The sequence below is a fragment of the Terrapene carolina genome, unplaced genomic scaffold (genome assembly GCF_002925995.2).
Source record: "Terrapene carolina triunguis isolate 2854851 unplaced genomic scaffold, T_m_triunguis-2.0 Scaffold130, whole genome shotgun sequence".
In the NCBI taxonomy this organism is placed as follows: Eukaryota; Metazoa; Chordata; order Testudines; family Emydidae; genus Terrapene; species Terrapene triunguis.
In genome coordinates this window covers 7,132,365-7,154,752 of record NW_020664481.1, presented here as the reverse complement: position 1 = coordinate 7,154,752, position 22,388 = coordinate 7,132,365, and the positions used below count along the sequence as shown (strand labels likewise).

Here is a 22,388-nt window from a genome sequence, read left to right as displayed (position 1 = left end):
TAAATGAACTCTCTCATCCGCATCTATTTTTCTTTGAGAACACAACACGTTGGGGGCTCACCCAAGCTGAACTGCGACATGTAATCAACAGTCTCTGCCTCCTCAAGAAGAAATCCCTGACTGAACCCAAAAGATTGTATGTAACTGTTTCTGGAATCCAACAGAAATTGTTTAAATATCTACTTTATCCAGCATTCCTTTTACAACCCAGCTCTTTTCCCTGGTAAGCACCTCGCTCACCAAGGCGTGATGAAAGAGAAGGGGCATTAGGTTTCTGAAAGAGAATGAGATAAAAGGGGAGGTTTTTTACTCAATGTTTTTTAGATGAAAATTGACATGTGCCCCTATTTGGGATCGGACCCCAGGGAGTGGATGGAGATGGGCTGGCTTGCTACCCTGTGTATTCTTGATCCAGTTGATAATAAAGTTGAAACACAAGTACTAAGGGTGACAAATACAGGGCAGAGCCTTCTAAGCTGAGATGCACAATGCCACACATCAGAAATAGCACAGTGGAAAAACAATTTTTGAGATGCTGCATATCTGGGATTTAAAATCAAACCATAAGAGTCTCTTAATAAGGCTAAAACCAGGGCATGCACAAGTGTTGAACTTTGCTCCAAAAGAATCTATTGGGGACCGTTTTTAAAGCAGTTGTTAGCACCTGAAAAGTGTGTGTGTGTGTAAAAACGTGCGTACATACAAGTAACACCTTTTGGAGGCCCTTTACAAAACTTCTGTTTTCTTCCTGACAGCATCTACAATGCTGTTATATGGTGTTAGTATACATGGGGGCAGCATAAATACATTGAATTTAATATCAAAATGAATAGCGCAGAGGATACATAAACGAGCAAATCATTTATTTTCATATGCAATAAAAATGCTCCATTTTTTTAATTCAGAGGAGCCGTCACAAAATTTCCAGTCTGCTACACCAGAATCCAGACACTTTGCTCTTGTTATGAGCCTTGAGGCCGTTTGTACTCTAATTCTCTCCCTGCTCTGCAAAGGGCAGTCCACAATACAGCTGGTCCCGTACAGCTGCTGCTGCCCGAACGCTACCATCCAGAATGACTGGGAAACGTGGAGAAGCGTAGCAGTAACTGTGATTCATGCTTTAGTGAATTTTGCTAAATAAAGGAAAAGGCACAGCTGAGGGAAATAGCCCCAGCTCTACAGGAGAAAGCAGGTCTGCCTGATGTGCGTTGCTTTTCGCTCACAAAACTGTCTGTGTCTACTGGATTTTTTTTTTTAACTCATCACAAAATGAGTTGAAGATGGTGTCTCAGTCCTCCTGTGAATTCCCTGGGAGTGTCACTCTGAACTTTGCAGCTATTCAAACATCCTTTTCTTGTGTGTCCTGCAATGTTCCCAGGCAGGGTGGCTGAGAGGAACTGACACCTGTTGCCTCCCCCTGTGAAGAAATGACTTCACACCCTCTTGAAGACTGTGACGATGGTTTTAAAAAAGATGCTAGAGTGCTCCACTTCTCCCTCATCTCATCTCATTTGAGGTCTGCGTCTGCAGCCACCAAAGTAAATGACAGGATCAGGCCCTCATTGGATGTATTAATTTTATTATTTCTTTCGATTTAAATCACAAAGCTTTAGGTGCCCTAACAGTGAATTAGAGCTACAATTGCAAACAGTGACCACACAGCAGCCAAAAAATAATCACACTGAAATAATGAATTCATTCAGCTGAAAGAGCAATAACAGATCCTCTAGCTTTCTCTCAGGAACATACCCCCTACCTTTCCCAAAAATCTTATCAAAATTAATGGCTTTTGCAGCATCTGTGAAAGGTCTTCAAATACCTCAGGGGAATACTGCTAGCCTCTGCAAATGTACCCCTCTTCCAGGCAGCCTCAGTGCTGTACTTTTAATTAAGAAAATCAGATGCCTCCAACCAACGCACATCATCTCCTCTGGGCCTTGATGCCAGATCATAGTCGAGAGCGGGGAGGTTAGGGGGTGGATCAGCGTTCATGTCGTGCTCCCCGTCAGTACCCGTCCTGGGCAGGGGAAGTGAATGATCCACTCATTGCACCAAATTCGGTGATGAATCCTGGTCACGTGCCACCTGAGGCCAGTTGCGCATATGCTGAGGGGAGAGTTGAGGGCCAACTTATCCCCAGCTCAAACCATAGGCGCCGACTCCGTGGGTGCTCCAGGGCTGGAGCACCCACAGAGAAAAATTAGCGGGTGCTGCTCAGCAGCACCCACCAACAACCAAGCTCCCCCGCCCCCCAGCGCCTCTCAGCTGTTTCACGGTGTGTAGGAAGCTCCGGGAGGGAGGGGGATCAGCAGGGACAGGGTGCGCACCGAGCGGGAGGCGGAGCGGGGCAGGGACTTGGGGGAAGGATAGGAGTGGGTGCGGGGTCTGGGGCGGAGCAGGGAGGCCGAGCACACACACACACACACACATACCGGCTAGAGGGGAAGTCGGCGCCTATGGCTCAAACCCAGTGGAACAAAGTTCTGGCTAATGTCTGAACTCTCAACTTTTCAGTCTCATCTTAAACGGGGGCTCTTGGGCTTGTCTAACTCAGTTTACACTGTATGAACTTTCCTCTGTTTCCTTAGACTGTCCATTGGCTGACATGGCTGTCCATAGGCACAGCCAACAGAACAGGCTGCGTGGGAGCCTCACACAAGGATGCCATGGCCTGACCTCCCCTTCTGGCGATGCTTCTCTCCCCTACTCCTTCCTAGTACAGTCCTGTTACAGCTGGCACTGATCATGGTACAATGCTCCGAGTACAGGACTGGGAGCCAGGTGCTCTTGGGTTCTGATACCAGCTCAGATGCCGACTCCCTGGGTGGCTTTGGGCAAGTCATTCTTGCCTCATTGTATCCACCCACAAAATGGAGATACGATTGCTTTCTTGCTTGCTCCACAGGAGCATGAGGACAGTTAGTTACTGAAGGACGAATTCGGCCTCTCGGTATAGGCCCATAGTATGGGGTAATAGAGTGGGGGAACTTCTGGAGGATTAATCAGTATTCGGAAGTCAGAATCCTCCTCAAGCGCTCCATTCCCTAGGAGGAACATGCCTGCGGCTATGCCCCCTCATGAGGCACAGCATAGTCACCTCTGTACACCAGCCCTGTTGGTGAAGAGGGAAGGGTTGGAGACAAGTTCCCACTCTTTGGGGCACTGTTCACACCCAGGGAAAAGGGGTGCCTCCCTGAATACGGCGGCTGCAAATTGCAGCTGGCTGTTATGTAGGCCTCAAAGGGATCTTTCCTGCCTCCCATCACCATAGGAGCCCACATAAAGGCCAGGAACAATTTGGCCCTTACCATCTGTAAAGCACATTTGGGATGAAAAGCAATATGATGGTTATATTTATCTCTGATTTTTTTCCATGGCTGTTATTTTGTGCTGTTTTGACTGAGGTTTCCTACTGGGATTCTGCCAGACGCCTGTCATTTCTTACAGCGCTGGAAATATGCATTGTAAGAAAAGAATCTTTCCCTTGATTCCCTGATTTTAAAAAAAATCTAGATTAACAAAGGCACCCACCAGCTGGGCTTTATCGTCCACGATTCTGACTGACTGCTAGCCATAGCTCTGTGCCTCGCAAAACAAAATACCTAGCTACCAAGGTCCTGGGTTGATGTCAAGAAATAATTTCAGACGTGATAAAGGGCTTGATTCAAGCCCCATCAAAGTCAATTGAAAGACTCCCATTGATTTCAGTGGGGTTTGGCTCAGGTCTAAATGGAAGCATTTTTAATTGGTTTGGGGAACACAGTCAGGGCTACTGGTGGAATCTGAATTGCAATTTTCATGAATTTCAGGAGGGTCTGATTGCTTTATTTTGGAAAACTTCCAAGAACATGATTCTAGTCCCCACTTACCAGTGTAAATCAAGGGTAATTCAGTTAAAGTGAGGGGAGGCCTAGGCCCTAAAATTCTATTAAACTTGTTTTTTTTTTTTAAGTAATTTGCAGCCTTAATTGTGTCCCTTGATGGAAGTTTTTTTTGGTTTATCTGGGAATTATCCCTAGATCACCATATAATGAAACACATTCTGATTGTAGAGCGCCCCTGGCTTTTCACACATACTTTCATCCTTCTAAGTAGAGATGTTGCTGGAGAGGTTCTAAACGCCACACTGGGATTTCCCTCTGAGCTAGAGGCATTTTCTTGAATATCAGACAAATGCAATATACTATTGTCGCATTCTGGGTGCGATCCAGACCAGCGAGGGGTTGTGTCCCTGCCGGCCCTGTGACTCTGGGTGCCTTAAATGTTCTGCGGCTGTGGCTCACAGCCTGGACGCTGACAGCCAGCAAATAAGTGAGCACTGAGTGTTTGTGTATTAAGCAGCTCTGACTCAGCGCTCTTATTCCAGCAGCCCTAGCCCCACTCTGGTATCTACCAGCAATGGTTACTACTAGCCAAGTGACTCCAACACACCCCCAGGCCCAAATTTCCCCCAAACTGCAATGTCCAGCCCAGTCCTGAGCCATTCAGAGGAATAATAAGGTTTGTTTGCTTTTTAAAGAGTCAATACCCAGCAGCTTGCCTCATTAACTGGATTAATAATCACTTCAATTCAAATACAGCACTGGATTAGTTTAGATTAAAACAAAGCAAGTTTATTAACAATAGGACATAGGTTAAGTGATGCCAAGTAAAAGAAATAAAGGTGGGGGTAGTTACAAGCAAATAAAAGTGAAGAACATGCATCAAAATCTAAAACTTAATCTAGCAAGGTACAGCCTTTGTTTACTATGGTTTCTCTCACCAATCACTCTTTGTCCAGCCTGGCTGACTGTGTCTCAATTAGGACCTTCCACAAGGTGAACGATAACTTGGGGTTCTTTGTCTCTCTCTTGTATAGTTCAGTGAACCTTTGAAATAAATTCTTCCGAAGGTCCCCCCCCCCCCAAATAAAGGTCATTCCAGCTGCCAGGAAGGAGAAGTGGAGTGGGGTGGGGAAGGAAGTTCTGTGCTGGTTTATTCCATGCTGGTGTTTGCTAAAATGTAAATTGATCTGTTCCTGCCCTCTCAGATGCAAATAAATGGCCACTTGCCATGTGATTGCTAATCCACTCTGATGATGGCTGGCTGGAGGCATAGGCTTGTCCTTTGTCTGGGAGAAACCTGTTTCCCCACTCCCCAGACTTGTCTGATAAACATGTTTTAGTTTCACATTTCCTTCCTTCCTTTGTATGGGCCCTTGGGCATTTACAGTACATACACCGTGCAAGAATATTAATGATCAGTGTGATTAGTTTTCCAATGATAACTTATATGACACATCAGATACAGTTTATGACATTAATGAACTGGGGTACACTGAACTGGTCAGGCCAGCTGGAACTGCCTACCAATGAGCCTCTTGCACTGGGATGCTGTTAGGGCCACACCCATAGAACTCCCTCAGTCAATAAGTGGATCTGGAATAACATTTTTATTCCTGCTGCAATATCATATTGAAGGATCCCATTTTAAAATGGACTTCTGTGCGCATCAGAAAAAGACTCCACCTATGCCACTGCATTCATGTCACAAGGTTTCCAGCAGAACTGTCAAAGTTTCTACTTCGACAAATCTAATGGAGTGTGTGGTGACTGGTGTGTTGCAAACTCCTGCTGAAAAGGTGTCCCTCGGGAATAAAACATTACCATTGGTAGATACACCTGATTATTGATTTTTATTAGTAGTAGTATTATGTATTATCTGGATTGTGGCCATGCACCACCAGTCATGCACCAGGACCCCTAGGTACTGTCCTACCAGAACAAAAAGATGAGTCCTGCCCCAAAGAGCTAAATCATCCTTAGAAATCATTTGATGATCAGTAACACAATGGGACTCCTGGTAATTCAATGGCTTTATACACGTGGGACACAGGTATGTGCTATGAACTACTGAGGTCGTAGTATTCCTTATTCTATGTGCCACTGGATGGAAAAAGTGCTATGGTTATTTCTGTTAGATAAAATATAAATACAATCAATTGCTTGATGCAGAGTCTAAACTAGACAATGTGAGGTGTCCTTTCCTGCCTTTTCATGCATTAGACCTCTTTTCTTCTATTTATACCCCCGCTACTCCCCCATGGATTGTAACCAATTTCCATTATTTCCATTACCCTTGTTCTACCATAAAGATAAAAGCCACGGTTATCCCTCTGGGGCTGTTATTGATTAGCACAATGGCACATAGGACCATTCTGGTGCTTTTAAAAGAAAACAGTGTTAAACGTGCACAAAAACTGATCGCTTTTTTTATTTCCAGGAAAAAATAATGGCAATGTTTGTACCTTGCAGGTGCTGTTGTGATTGCCTTTGTGGTCTGCTGGCTTCCTTATCATGTACGGCGTCTCATGTTTTGCTATGTTCCAGCAGATCACTGGACAGAGTGAGTCATTATTTTGAAGTAGAATGCAATTGTACCATGCCACTGCAGAAGTCTAAGGGCCAGACTGTGCTCCCCTTCCTTCCACTGAGTACCATGTTATTCAACTACTAGCACCTTTGAGGTCAATAGGGGGTCTGGTGATATTTAATAAGGAGATCAGAATCTGGCCCTGAAGTTTTACAGAGGAAATATGAACTTAAGAAGGTCTCAAAATTGTCTTCAGCTTGATTTTTTTATAACAGGTTTTAAAAGCCGGATCCCAAAGATGTATGTGATGGAAAACATTACCTTGCATTCAAATAGCATCCGATTATCTCATGTTGGCAATCACAAAATTACCACCTGTTATTAGTACAGTGACCAATTTTCACCTCTGCCAGTCCCTAAGAAATCCTTGGCTGGATCATTTTTTATCCATCCTAAGTGGATTGTTGGTAGCTATCTAAGACACAGAGACATTAGCTGTAAGGTGGAGCAGCTCATGTCAAAACACAATTTAGTTCCAAAAAGCTCAATTTTCCAGGTGATAGGACAGAATCCACGGACAGAAAAATAGTTGCATCATTTCAACATACAAATGCATCTTGGTTTTAGAAAAGATAGATAATGCCAGACCAACCTGATCTCTTTCTTTGAGAAGATTTTCTAAATAAAGGAAATGCAGTAGATCTAATCTACTTGGATTTCAGTAATACATGACACTGTTCCACATGGGAAATTATTAGTTAAATTGGAGAAGATGGAGATTAGTATGACAATTGAAAGGCGAGTAAGGAACTGGTTAAAGGGGAGCCTACAATGGGTCATACTGAAAGGTCAAATGTCAGGCAGGAGGGAGGTTACTGGTGGACTTCCTCAAGGAATGGTCTTGGGACCAATCTTATTTAACATTTCCATTAATGAAGCTGACACAAAAAAGTGGGAGGATGCAAATAAAATTTGCAGATGACACAAAATTGGAAGGTATTGCAATACGGAGGAGGACTGGAATATCATACAAGAAGATTTGGATGACCTTGGAAACTGAAGTAATAGAAATGGGATGAAATTTAACAGTGCAAAATTCAAGGTCACGTACTTAGGGACTAACAACAAGAATTTGGAAGTGACAGAGGAGAGGAAAGACCTGGGTGTATTAGTCAATCACAGCATGACTATGAGCTGGCAATGTGACGCGGCTGTGAAAAAAGCTAATGCAGCCCTAGGATGCATCAGGTGAGGTATTTCCAGAAGAGATAAGGAAGTGTTATTACCATTATACAAGAAGAAATCTCATCTGGAATACTGTGTGCAATTCTGGTTTCCCATGTTTAAGAAAGATTAATTGAAACTGCAACAGGTGCAGAGAAAGGGTAGTAAAGATGATTAGAGGAATAGAAAACTTACCTTATGAGAGGAGACTCAATGAGCTTATCTGTTAGGCTTAACAAAATGAAGGCTATGGGAAGATAGAATAGCTCTCTAAAAATACCTCAGAGGGATAAACACCCGGAAGGGAGAATAGTTATTTAAGGGCCAGTGTTGGCACAAGAACAAATGGATATAAATTGGTCATCAATAAATTTAGGCTTGACATTAGAGGAGTAAAGTTCTGTAACAGCCTTCCAAGAGAAGTAAAGGGCACAAAAAACATTACTTGTTTTAAGACTGAGCTTGATAAGTTTATGGAGGGGATGTTTTGATGAGATGGGTCACAGGCCATTGTAGGCAATCCGTGACTGCTATTAGCAAATAGCTGGAGATGGGACACTAGAGGGGAGGGCTCAGAGTTACTATAGAGAATTCTTTCCCAGGTGTCCGACTGCTGGGTCTCGCCCACATGCTCAGAGTCTAGCTGATCGCCATATTTGGTGTTGGGAAGGAATTTTCCCCCATGTCAGATTGGAAGAAATCCTAGGGGCTTTTCGCCTTCCTCTTCAGTGTGGGGCACAAATCATTTGCTGGTTTGAATGAGAGTAAGTGGTGGATTCTCTGTAACTTGAAGTCTGTAAATCATTATTTGAGGACTTCGGTAACTTAGCAAAAGGTTATGTGCCTACTTCAGGAGTGGGTGGGTGAGGTTCTGTGGCCTGCAGTATGCAGGAAGTCAGAGTAGATGATCAAGATGGTCCCTTCTAGCCTTAAAATCTATGAGTCTATGAAAAGAGTGGAGTAGGTTATTTGCTAATTTTAGCAATGAAAGGCCAGAATTAACATATAGGGATTATTATCCATTTGCAGGGATTTTCAGACAGTTTAAGTGGGCAATTATACTTGTAACTGCACACCTAGTTTGTATGCACATGTATTGACATTGCTCACATAAAAGATGAAAATAACACATGCAAATACATCCTATTAGCTATATGCTCATGCAACTATCCAATTTTTTGCATAGTCATGGCAACTGCACGTACAAATCAGGTAAATAATAGAGCATACATTTTGCACATGCAATTGTGCACCTAAACTTTCTGAAAATCTAGCCCCAGATTCCTTGAGGCGAAGATGGCAGGAGATGGGTTCAGCGAAGAATCTAATCATTACTCAGGTAGTTCTTTTCCAATATTACATCCTCTGTTCTCTGAAAAGAGTTCTGTTTCCTGCAGTGAATGGGAGACGAGGGGAGCGGAGGACACTTCTACAGTGCTAAAATGCAGCCAAACTAAGTGATTATTAAAATTTCATAAATTCCAAGCTCAAGAAACAGTGATTTCCAGTAGAGCAGTCCACCGAAACAAATTGTATATCCTGCCATGGTAACAACCGGATTTTACATTTAATAGTGAAAATAGACTCCTAGGCATGCATTGGAGCAAACTGTTATTTCTTGTTTACTTTACTATAAGAAAAGCACTTAAAGCAGTAAGCAGTTATGTAACAATAACATTTGCTCTGAGCAAAAGGAATAGACAACTTTCTCAGCAGTTAACACAGATTGATGTGTACCATTTGCATATTAATATTTTTAAAAGCCATGATTAATTTTAAGAAAGTCCAGAAATTACAGATATATTATGAACGGTGAGCTATCAATATTGCTGGTTAATTAATTGCTTACGGTGGTTTGACGTAAGATCATCCACAAATATGCCCATGTCTGAACAAGAGAAATCTTGTTCCTTTGAATTAATACCTCATAGCTACAGACCAACGATGTATTTGTAATAATTGGAATGGGCCACCAATTCTTAACACACAGTGTTTAAGGTTTGTGTTTTGGGGTTAGTAAGGCTAGGTCTACACTACAGGGGGGGTCGACCTAAGATACGCAACTTCAGCTACGTGAATAGCGTAGCTGAAGTTGCGTATTTTAGGTCGACTTACCTGGCTGTGAGGACGGCGGTGAGTTGACCGCTGCCGGGCCGCCGTCGACTCCGCTTCCACCTCTTGCCGCGGTGGATTTCCGGAGTCGACGGAAGAGCCATCGGGGATCGATTTTATCGCGTCTTCACTAGACGCTATAAGTCGATCCCCAATAGATCGATTGCTACCCGCCGATTCGGTGGGTAGTGAAGACGTGCCCTAAGACATCACAATCACAGGTCTATTTATCCTTCATCTGTGATCAAGTAGAAGAGCACAAGGTCTGATTTTCAAGGATGCTGAGCGTCCATTAAGATCAGTGGAGCTGTGGAGCGCTCTGCACCTCTGCAAATGAGTCCCCTACTACCTACACTACATCTACACTATGAGCTAGGGGTTTGGTTCCCCTGCTCATGTACACGTACTCGCGCTACCTCGATGAGAGCTAGCATGAGTATAAATAGCAGTGTTGCTGCGGTAGCACTGGCTGTGGCAGCAGAGGCATGACTGACACTAAACTGGGAGGAGTGGTAGATACGTTGGAGGGTAGGGATAGGATACAGAGGGACCTAGACAAATTAGAGGATTGGGCCAAAAGAAATCTGATGAGGTTCAACAAGGACAAGTGCAGAGTCCTGCACGTAGGACGGAAGAATCCCATTCACTGCTACAGACTATGGACCGAGTGGCTAGGCAGCAATTCTGCAGAAAAGGACCTAGGGGTTACAGTGGATGAGAAGCTGGATATGAAACAACAGTGTGCCCTTGCTGCCAAGAAGGCTAACGGCATTTTGGGCTGTATAAGTAGGGGCATTGCCAGCAGATAGAGGGATGTGATCATTCTCCTCTATTCGACATTGGTGAGGCCTCATCTGGCGTACTGTGTCCAGTTTTGGGCCCCACACTACAAGAAGGATGTGGAAAAATTGGAAAGAGTCCAGCAGAGGGCAACAAAAATTATTAGGGGGCTGGAGCACATGACTTATGAGGAGAGACTGAGGGAACTGGGATTGTTTAGTCTGCAGAAGAGAAGAATTAAGGGGGATTTGATAGCTGCTTTCAACTACCTGAAAGGGGGTTCCAAAGAGGATGGAACTAGACTGTTCTCAGTGGTAGCAGATGACAGAACAAGGAGCAATGGTCTCAAGTTGCAGTGGGAGAGGTTTAGGTTGGATATTAGGAAAAACTTTTTCACTAGGAGCACTGGAATGGGTTACCTAGGGAGGTGGTGGAATCTCCTTCCTTAGAGGTTTTTAAGGTCAGGCTTGACAAAGCCCTGGCTGGGATGATTTAGTTGGGGATTGGTCCTGCTTTGAGCAGGGGGTTGGACTAGATGACCTCCTGAGGTCCCTTCCAACCCTGATAGTCTATGATTCTATGATTGAGCCGTGCTGAGTACAAACCTTTCTGAACCCAGTAGGTATGTATTCGCTCCGCTGCCGCTACCCATGCGACTGTAGCTACACTGCTATTTATACTCACGCTCAGTGGCGGATTAATAATTTTGCCGCCCCTAGGCTGGGAAACAATTGCTGCCCTGGCCCCGCCCCGACTCCGCCCTTTTCCCGCCCCCATTCCAACCCCCTCCCCAAAGTCTCTGCCCCAACTCCGCCTCCTCCCTTCCCCTATTGGATCCCTTCCCCAAATCCCTGCCCCCGGCCCCGCCTCTTCCCCCAGCGCGCGGCGTTCCCCCTCCTCCGCCCTCCCTCCCTGCCCCGCGAAACAGCTGTTTCGCGGCGCAAGCGCTGGGAGGGGAGAGAAACAGGACGCGGCGGCGCGCTTGCAGAGGAGGTGGAGGTGAGCTGGAGCAGGGGGGCGGGGCACAGAGGGGAGCTTCCCCCCTTGCAAATTTGCCGCCCTAGGCCTAGGCCTTGTCAGCCTAGGCAATAATACGGCGCTGCTCATGCTAGCTGTCACTGAGCTAGTGCAAGCATGGGTACACGAGCAAGGGAATCACACCCCTCACTCGTAGTGTAATGTAGCCATTTATGCCTATGAATTCTACCCACTCACAAATAGTAATCCAGGGATTTTAGTCCAGCGGTTGCACCCTTCCTACTGAAAATGCTGTCTCTCGTCAGATTATTCCCCTGCTCCACAAGAATCACTCCACTCTATCAGAACGCATCACCCAACCATCCCAACCATTCTTCTAACCTGGCTTGCACCCTGGTGGCATTCGCCCAGCACGATGGCTGTGCCTTTAATTCAGATGATCTTGATATTCAGTTTATTGTGGGAATGATCGAATGGTGCTTGTCTAAATACATCCATCCTTTTCCCTGGAGCAGCCTGAAACCAGCTCTAAAGAGGAACCTAGTCTGAGATGAACCAGGGTCCTTTTCCAGTTAATATTTACAGAAACAAATGAAAAACAAGGCAGAGACTCTCACTTCATATTAAATTGCTGTTTATAAATGGTTAATAAATGATTAATAGACGTTATAAGCAAGTTATAGACATGAGTAGTATTTGTTATAGATGGTTATAAGCACATCAGTAGAAAGTGTTATAGATGGTTATAAGCAACCTATTGACCTGCTGGTCTCTATGGCAATCTACAACCATTGATTATTCATTTGTTAAAACATCTATTAATCATTTATTAACCTCTTTATAAAGGGAATCAATATAAAGTATGACCCCAGCCAGCATTTGTGATTTTAGAGACCAAGATTTTTCCAGAAGAGACTTGTTTGTGAGTACCTGCCTTGAGGCAGGTCCCTTTTCGATGTCTCAGGTTGGGCAATCAAAAGTTAAAGCACCTAAAATCGCCAGTCACTTGAAAATGGTGTCCTCAGTGAACAGGAACCGGTGAAGATTTTCTGTGTGTATGCGTCAGAAATCTTGTACCTTGCTGTAGGGATAAACCACAGTAAAGAAACTGTTAAAGTGTGTTAAGACGACTGACTAGACCAAAGTTAACATTTGTTGATCTTTAAGAACATTTAGAAAGGAACTGCTTGAAAGGATATTTACTTTCACAGTACTTCCTTTGGCAAGAATAATGGGCACCTGCACTGCAAGCTACTAGAATTTCACATTTTCTTTATAATTATTGACACCATCAGGGGCTAAGTGACAAGCTCGTTTAGTCTGGAAGGTGTGCACTTTCCCAAACAAGTGCACCTCTGGCTGCTTTCAGCTGCCGCCATATCCTAGCACTTTGTAGCCATTAAATCAGAGACACTGACGTGGGTTCTGCAATAGATTGCGATTTTCTCTGAAGGTCTGTGTGTCTTAATCCTTAAAAACCTTTTGCACAGAGCAAAACCCTATAATCAGGATTCATGCTCTCATGCTGCCAGCCTTAGAATGATGCACAACCTCCCACACCACTAAAAATAACTGTCCTGACTTTACAAAGCTTGGCATATACCTATGACAACTCTCATAAGCAATTAGAGAAGGCAGTTGCAGTATCTTATACACAGTTCTTCAGTCTGTAGAGATTCCTGTGCCTTCTACCCTGGTGGTGTCTGCACATCACACTAAAAACCATCCTTTTGTTATCAAGTTGATGAGTTCCTGGCCATAGTCTGGTTCCTACATACCTATAAGCAATGGAAGTTTTGCAGTTGACTAAAATAGGAACAGGATGGAACTCCTGTATGGGTTATAGTTAGACCTGGTTGAAAAACAGGCTGACAATTTCACTAAGAAGTTTGGTGAGGTAATATCTTTTAAGAACCAACGGTCTGTTGGTGAAAGTAACAAGCTTTCAAGCTGCACAGACCTCTTCTTCAGGTCTGTGCAGCAGGAAAGCTTGTCTGTTCCACCAACAGAAGTTACTCCATCAAAAGATATTACCTTGTCTTTCCTACTCTGGGACTGACAGGGCTACAACTGCAAACTAAAGTGTCTGACATTTCAGGTTTGAAATGGACTCATCTTCTGTTTTTTGTGAAATTTCTCATGATATTCCTTACTGACATTTTTATCAAAAGTAATTTTAAAATCATCATCGAAAATTTTGACTTGCTGAAAAGTGGGGGTTTGGTCAATGAAATTTTTCAAGAATGATTTTGAAAATCACTTGTTAAAAAAGTCGGCGAAGATATTGATGAGAAATGCTGAGGAAAAAATTTAAAAAAATCTGTCAATTTTTCAGCAAAAAGGTTCATTTTCAGAAAAAGGCCATTTTAAAAAAATGAAAAACGAATTGTGCAAAAAATATTGACCAACTCTAGATATGTTATTACAGTGATACAAGCTCCTCATCAAATAGCAAAGTTGTTCCCAAGAACCACGTCCAATGTCCATTGAAGTCAATAGGAATCATTCTGTTGACTTCGATGGGCTTTGAATCAGGATCCTTATGTAGAGCTTTGTTTTAACAGAGGTGGAGAGAAAACACTAAATATTTTCCGCAAACATTTTTTGAAAAAAATAAAACTCTCCCCCTCTCCTCCTGCCCTACCCCTAAAAAAAAACACTCATGGAAATTTTCTAGCTTTTTAATGAAAAACTAAAGATGTTCTGGTTTTCAAAATCTGAAAACAACCAACAACTGAATATTTTCCAGTAGCTGAAAACTGAAAACAACCAAAAAGCAAACATTTCTTCAGTTTTGAAAACTGAAAGATTTGGAGCCTTTCAATGAAAATCTGGAAATCTTCTAACGATGCACAAAAATGTTTGTTTCCAAAAAAGGCCATTTTTCATTGAAAAAACCGTTGGGACTGAAAAATTTCAACCAGCTCTATTTTGTAACCCTCAAACTCTCTTTTGTACTTTTCATGTCCAGAATTCACTGAAAAATCCTGTTATTGTCAACCATAAAATGAATATCTCCTCAAAATATATATTCATTCTACCACAGAGACCGACTCAATGCGTTGATGCAGTTCTCATGGGCTTGAGAGAGGAGGTGACAGCATACATTATGATGTCTTAGCTCTGCCATAGATACTGCAGTGTAGACAACCCCACTTAAGCAGCCTTTGTGGTAAACGTGGATATATTTGTGCATCATGTAGGGCAACGTTTCAATTTAGTTTTTTTAATTAAAGTGTGTCTATAGACAAGGCAAATCTTGGTGGGATATAAAAATCACATGCTTCAAAGTTTAAAGCAATTTCTAAGTATTAGGGGATTAGATTAAGATGTTTGTGAGGGGTGATTATCCCACATCTATCTACTGTTAGTGTTTTTGAGGGGTTTTAACGTTCCTCTGAAGTATCGGGTGCTGGCCACTGTTGGACTAGATCGGGGATCGGCAACCTTTGGCACGCGGCTCGCCAGGATAAGCGCCCTGGCGAGCCGGGCCGGTTTGTTTACTTGCCGCGTCCGCAGGTTCAGCCGATCATGGCTCCCACTGACCACGGTTCGCTGTCCCAGGCCAATGGGGGCTGCGGGAAGCGGCGGCCAGCACATCCCTTGGCCCGCGCCGCTTCTCGCAGCCCCCATTGGCCTGGGACGGCGAACCGCGGCCAGTGGGAGCTGTGATCGGCTGAACCTGCGGACGCAGCAAGTAAACAAACCGGCCCAGCGCGCCGGGGCTTACCCTGGTGGGCCGCGTGCCAAAGGTTGCCGATCCCTGGACTAGATGGACCACATTTGATATCTAGTAAGGCAATCCCCTGAAAATCTGGCTTCCATTTTCTCCAACCCTGCAATTGTAAGTTATTCATACTCTCCTCCCCCACTCATATTTCCACTCTCTTCTTGTTCTATTCCATCAGGTTCCTTTATAATTTCTACCACTACTTCTACATGTTGACAAACGTCCTCTTCTACGTCAGTTCTGCCATCAACCCCATCCTCTACAACCTGGTGTCCGCAAACTTCCGCCAGATCTTCCTCTCCACGCTCATGTTCCTGTGCCTGCCATGGAGAAAGAAGAAAAAGAGACCCAGCTTCACCAGGAAGTCCAACAGCATCTCTAGCAACCATACGTTTTCCAGCCAAGTCACCAGGGAAACGACATACTGAGCCCCGAGTGAAGCCAAAGGAAGGGAGAATGTGTTTCAACATGGATTTAGGACGTGAGAGAGACCTCTGGGACCTTAATGCATGGTCTCTAAATTCACCATAACACGAATGTGTTTAGCAGTCTCATTTTTGTTGGAACAAATAGGCTTCGTTCTGCCAGTAACTTTGGGGTTATTTTAAAGCATCAGCCTTGCCTCTTGTGAATAATGTCTACGCATTTTGTAACTTCGGTATGGCATAGATTCCAATGCAGTGTTATCTGGGAAGCCACAGCACTTCTTCAGCCTATAAATGTCAAGCTTAGGCAACTCATATCGTGCTTCGTCCTTTTCTCCGTGCAGAGATGCCGTGCTAAAGTCGAAGAGCTCAACATTGTTTCTCTTGGTGGCACTGAGCTGAGACTTTAATGAGGAGCAAGGCAGTTTTGAGTGAACAGGGATATTTTTTGAGGGGGGGAGTAGTAATCCGAGAGGTGATAAAAGAAAGAGAAATGGAAATAATGGAATCAATAGGGAATATAGCACTCAGGGAGCAAGGTGGTTATTTATAGAACTCATTCTGATTAATTAGACCAGAATGTCCAGGAGAGCCAATGTAGTGTCCCTAAATTAAATAATAAAATGACGATAATGCCTTACCTAGATTAGGATGGCACCTTGGAAAACACCATTCAGTGCTCTTAGGGGGCAAGGATCATCTTTTTGTTAGGGGTGTGTGTTGTGCCTAGCACAATGGGGCCTCGATACCTCTTGGATCCTTTCAGCAAGATCATCACACAAATACATAAAATAATACATAATAATAATAATAATGACAAAGTCTAGAATGCTTAAATTGAGGCAACTCTTATTGTTAAAAACAAATAAGAGGGCAATCTTACATTTGCTTCATAACCAAATCCCATTTTTACCACTGAAAAAAGGTAAAAAGTTAGTTGAGCCATATCAAGAGGTGAGCACATGCCTGGACCATGATGAGCGAGGGCTGCTAATGGATGAAGGAGAGGCATAGAGCAACCTGCATGAATTCTGCAGGGCACAGATAATTGATTTCTTAGCCATTCTTATTCCAGTTTTTCTCAATTTGCAGATGTTTTATTAGAGAGTTTGCTGATATCCCAAAGGGCAAGCTCAAGTCCGAGGTACAAGGGCCACAAAAGACTCTAGTGCAATTTTCTTTTTCTGTGACCTAATGATCTGTATTTCCTGTCATTTTTTAACTGGTGTCTTTACCAATCTCTAGCCGCAGACAACACACCTGAAGAATAAACAGAAAACAAGATGATTTAAATTCAGGATTCCCAGTTCCAAAACCAGGCCCCTTCTTGACAGACTAGAGGTGCAGCAGACAGAACTGTTGGGTCTGAATAGGCCAGTGTAATAGGATGGTTTGCCTCTTAAGGGCTGGAGCTAGCCAACCCTGATTACAGAACGAGCCACTCCTGGGAGTGATTAGGGTGACTGCCTTATAAAGAGCAGCAAGAGGGCACAATGAAGTAGAAAGAGGAGTGGAGGGAATGGCAGCGAGTGAAAGGTTTCTGCAAGGAAGACTCTGAAACTAAGGGAGCTGCAACAAAGAGGAGAGGCAGTAATCCAGAGGCTCCTGGTAGGGGCCCTGACTGAGAGAAGGGTTTGGGCCTGGAAGCCAGAACCAGGGGGCTGAGGTTGAGTCAGGTAAAGCCTGGGAGTATGGGGCTTAGCTCCTACGAGAGACCCTGACTAGCAGAGTGTGACTGAATTGATGTTGGGACCAGGAGGTCCAGTATGTAACGACTCAATAAATGGGTCCCCAGGAGGGGAATGTTGTAATTACCTGTTGATGGTGAGTTATTAAGGGGCCCTGAATAGGGGAGAAGTTGGTAGCCAGACACCACAGAGTGACCTCTGGCCACAAAGAGATGCTCAGGAGTTGCCTGTCTCTATTACAGTCAGTCATGTTCCAACAGAAGGTGCGTACATACAAACCATTATGTGGCATAAATCCTCTTCGTTAAATGAGTGCTTAATACAAGAGTTCAGCCCAGCTGGGAGGAGCTAATCTGTATTCAACCATGGCTGCATGCAGGCAGCAAACCAAAGCTATGACCGGATGAAAAGTGGGACTTGGATCAGATCTAACCCTAGATTTGGATTTGCAAACCTTTTATCCGAATGGGCTGTGTAGCTTTAGGCTTTGAATTAATGCTCCCATCTCTACCAGCCAACCATCTAATGCAAGAAAATACACCAAAAACACAGGCCCCACATAATAAACTAAAGAAGTACCTCTGCTATTACACTGGTGAGCTGAGTGAAATGGAACCAGCACAAGGGTTTGTGCAACGTGTGCCAAGCTCTTGTGATCAGCCACATCATATTCTAGTATATACCTATGCACAAGTTAACACAATAGTGTCCAGGCCCACCTGCACATAGTCAAATTGACTTACATTGCCAGGTGTTGCTATCATGTCTCCTGGGCAAATGGTTATATCAGAAACCTGACCAGCAGACCAATAATTCCAGTCAGACAAAGTTAAATCTTAGGGAAATCAGTGCAAAGTTTTGATCGTCAGTAAGTGGTGCTTAGAATAATTGTGTTGATTTGAATGGGCTATAAGAAGGAAGTAAATTGCAGATTTGTTCTAAAAAATGAGTGGGTCACATATCGTAGAAAAAGGAAGACTGGGTGTCTGGTATGCCAAGCAAGGTTAATTCTTGAACTAGTCCAGTGTCACCTAGGAACTATTATTTCTTGGTGGTAACAGTTGCTGCTATGCTGGCACACCATGGCCACTCAGAATTTCCTCTGTCAGGGAGGACAGAATTTATGTCCTTCTGCTTCAAAAGCATAATCCCCTATCCTCTGAAATAAAATAGAATCTCCAGTAGCTCATAGCAGTGCTGGGGCTATGACACACAGCTGAACAGCTCTGACTCCGCTGAGTAAATGGCAGAGTTACACACATAGATATACTAGCCAGCTGGTTACAATATTAACTGTTAAATGAAAGAGGCTTACCGTTTTAACTTTACAGAGCCAAAAGGTTTCCCGAAAATTAGTCTCTTTTTCCCAGTTAAACTTCCCACCTGATTGATAATGGTCAGTTGCCAATACTCTGACCACCAGTGAATTTTTCTAGTACAGGACTAGTGTCCTGTGGATTAAGTCCCATAAGGTTTAGGTGACAGAGTTCATGCATGCACAGCTGCAAATCATAGCTATCAAAAGGCTATTAAATTATCGCTATACAAATCCACTTGAAAATCAAGGGTTCTAAGTTTAGAATGGAAATTTTTGTGGGTTTAGTTTCATTTGACTCTGCCAAAATGTGAGCTCTGCTCTATTTTGTGGTTTGTTTGTTTTTTATTTGATTCCCATGGTAATCCCAGAAGCAGTGCAAAAATTACTCTTTAATGAGCATCTTTATTTTGCATACAGTGGGCTTCTATCTAGTTAGAAACATAACTTATTAAATTTACCTAGAAAAACCAAAAGATAGGGTGGTTTCACTTTACATAAAGGTTTCATTTATAAATGGTTTATGAATAATCAACAGATTTTATAAGCATGTTACAGACATGAGCAGTATGTGTTAGACATCAGTAGAAGGTGTTATAGATGGTTATAAGCCAAAGTGATAAGCAACCGTTGCCCTGTTGGATTCTGTAACAGTATTTTCAAGTCACACAGTAACGAATACTTGTCTGTTTCAGATCAGAAATGAGCCTAATGAACCAAATTTTCAGCCTAACTGGGCCTTCGAGTTGCAAATAATTCTGGCTGCCTGAACAATTTAAATCACTTATGCTACCAAAGCAGGTAATTTAATGTCTAAAGGGCCTAAATTGCACCCAGAAATAACTGGCAGTAAGATATTATTTGCTCCCATAAAAGAGGCCTGTTTAAGTCCAGGCTGAAGAAGTTGCAGGTCAGGATCCAAGCAGGATTCCTACTGTTTGACTATCTGTATCATTTCATGGACTAGAATTCTATCCCTGTAGTTGATCGGCCTTTTCACCTTGAATGCTTAGAAAAAAATTAACACAGACAAAAATAATTCTGTAATTTCAGCAATCAGCACAGAACATGGAAATGTAGCTACCATCGAACTCCCATTGACGTTAACAGACAGTGTCGGTAGACAGAATGTCACCAGGCCTGCATCTGGGCCTTACCCCAGGGATAGGCAGAGATAATACATAGCAGGATGTGTTGCAGCCATGCCAGCATCGTGGCTTAGAAGCTGCTTCCAGCTGATTAAGAGCTCTGCAGAAATAACTTGAACGACAACAAGTACTGTGCACACTGGCTGTGGCCATATTCCCCGCAGAGTCTCACCAAACTCAGCCTGCAGATCTAAAACCTGCCCTCCCTATTACATTGTTTGAGTAGAGGGAAGATGAGTCACAACCTCATACACTGAACTCTGGGCCTAGTGGACAAGAGCCCATATTTCTGATCCTGGGAGTGGCCTCAGGATTGTTTTAACTACACCTCTCACAGGAGCTGCACAGTTTAAGGGTGCGGTTTCAAAAGCGCCTAGGGAAGTTAGGAGAATAAGTCCAGTCGACATTCAGTGGGACTCATCATCCTAACTCAGATGCATTTGAAACTCCGACCCTGCACCAAATCATTCTTGAGATGTTAAATGTCATTAATAATCCTGGTAAATACCAACCTGCCAAAACGTGCTTGATTATCCATTCTTCAATCGGTAGGGAGAATAAAAGCACGGCATGAAAATCAGTCTCACCTGAGATGTTTGTCCTAGTTTTTCTCTAGTGGGTTACAGCAGCACTGAGAATATTGTTATAGCATCATAGAGTTTAAAGCCAGATGGGACCACCAGGTCTTCTTGTCTGACCTCCTGTATACTACAGGCCACCAACACCAGCTGGCACCTGCACACTAACCCCAACAGCTGAAATTAGACCAAAATAATACAGCCCACAGAAGACTAGACTATTATGTGCCACACGCAGAGAATAGGAGGGACTGAGGTGCACCTGTGCCCAAGACAGGAAAACGATTAAGTGAGATATACCCAGATATCCTTGTAATTCTGAGCAGCTGATAGGTTTATCTTTGATTTGGCACGAAAATAGGAAAGACCTCAACTGAAAACAAAGACATTGGGACAAACCTTTATGGATTCTTAGTAGGGACGGACTAACCTTGAGGAGATAAAAGATTTTGTGAACTTGCCCAAACGTTTTTCTGGTTCACAAACCTTTGTTCCTGCATTCTAAAACAGAGATGGGCCTAAAGCAAAAGTCCTGATTTGCAATTTTAGCCCAAATCTTTTTCAACTGGCCAAATCTGGATGTCTGGAAACAAGGGGAGGTTCCAGTTTGGAACATAATTTCAGACCCCAAAGTTCTGGCATATTCAGAAACTCATGGGTGTGAGCAGGCGGTTTCAAGCACTCAATTTAAAACACGTACTCGTATTTTTCTAGCTAAAGAGAAGCCCGTGCTGTGTATTACAGAGAGAAGAACACTGGTTGCTGCAAGAAAATGGTACAGACTTCATAGTACATACAAATAATCTTTATTAGAATTTTTCTCTGTTTCCCTTTCTGATCCTTTTTAACCACAGTCTCTGCTAACCTAAGAAGGTTTGGGAATGAACTGAACTCTAAAACTGATAAAGTTGGAGTGGGCTTGACATTGGGCATAATTAATTCACTCATCCTTATTTTTGTTTCATATACTTGTTTACTTCTAAATTATATGTAGGGACAGAGGAGAGAGAGCGTCTGTGAGATGCTGGATCTATGTGAATTTCCTACTAGCGATGTGCAATGCTCATTTCCACTCAAAGAAGCCTTAGAACCCACAGATGTGAAATGCTAGCATGGATTCTAAGTGACTCGAGTCTAATGAGATTTCGCCCGGCAACCTCTTTAAATGTAATTTTAAGCTTTCATTTACCTTTGCAGTGTTCTTGACAGTGTCATCCATTTTGTCAGCGTGTGAAATCAGATTTCTAGTGTCATTATACTAGTCAGAAATATCCCCTAGACAAGACTTTATCATCAAAGGTCCAGCACTCAGTGTTTTAATGCTCTGCTGATCTTGCCTTTTTGTAAAGTGCATGAGATTTCGCTTCAATGACTTCGCCCTTTAAAAATTGAACTAAACAGAAGGTTCATCTGGGAGGGGTTAGCAAATAGCTTTTCATTTATAGCAGCAAATGTATAGCAAAACACAAAAGAAAAGTGTGTTACAACTGCACACAATTTGTGTTACAGATTTAAACGGAAGGTCCTTTAGCCTGTCTGATTACCAGAGCATACACCCTTCATGAAGAGGAGACACATTTACACAGCATGACAGCGCAGAGTTTGTGGGTGCAATATACATTTGAGTATTATTTTGGTGATTATGGAATTGTATGGTAATTCTGTTAGGGAAAAATGGTATTGCTTACAATTATTTCCCATTATGAAACGACAGCTGAACAAGTGTGTCTGTTGTAGTCTGGATTTTTTTTAAGCAGCTAAATAGCCAATCCAAAAATCTCATTCTGATGTCCTGGCTTTGTGCTCAAGAATCCCTTAAGCTGTGCAATTTGACATGTACTTGTGGTGAAAATACAAAAAGTGCACTTTTTTTTTTTTTAAATACAGAATTTGTATGTGCTTTATTTTATGTGGCCTGTTGTGTGCCAGAAATAATGAATGTTAAGAGTGTCTCAGAGGCTAATTTGTAATAGTTACTCTGGCAAAGGGAAGGGAGTGGGATGTGAAATCCCCCTGTGTAGCAATCTAAAATGTTATTTTAATGTAACATGCTATTATT

At 43.1% G+C, this 22,388-nt stretch overlaps 1 protein-coding gene across 1 annotated transcript in view; it reads left to right on the top strand.

Moving 5' to 3' along the window:
* Window positions 1–18,110, top strand: part of NTSR1 (neurotensin receptor 1) — a 110,761-nt gene extending 92,651 nt beyond the window's left edge. Inside the window, exons 3-4 of the mRNA XM_024199012.3 lie at window positions 6,294–6,384; window positions 15,354–18,110. Of these exons, the coding sequence (XP_024054780.1) occupies window positions 6,294–6,384; window positions 15,354–15,603 (341 nt within the window). The 3' untranslated portion in view covers window positions 15,604–18,110. The remainder of the gene's footprint in view (window positions 1–6,293; window positions 6,385–15,353) is intronic.
* The last annotated feature ends 4,278 nt before the right edge of the window (window positions 18,111–22,388 follow it).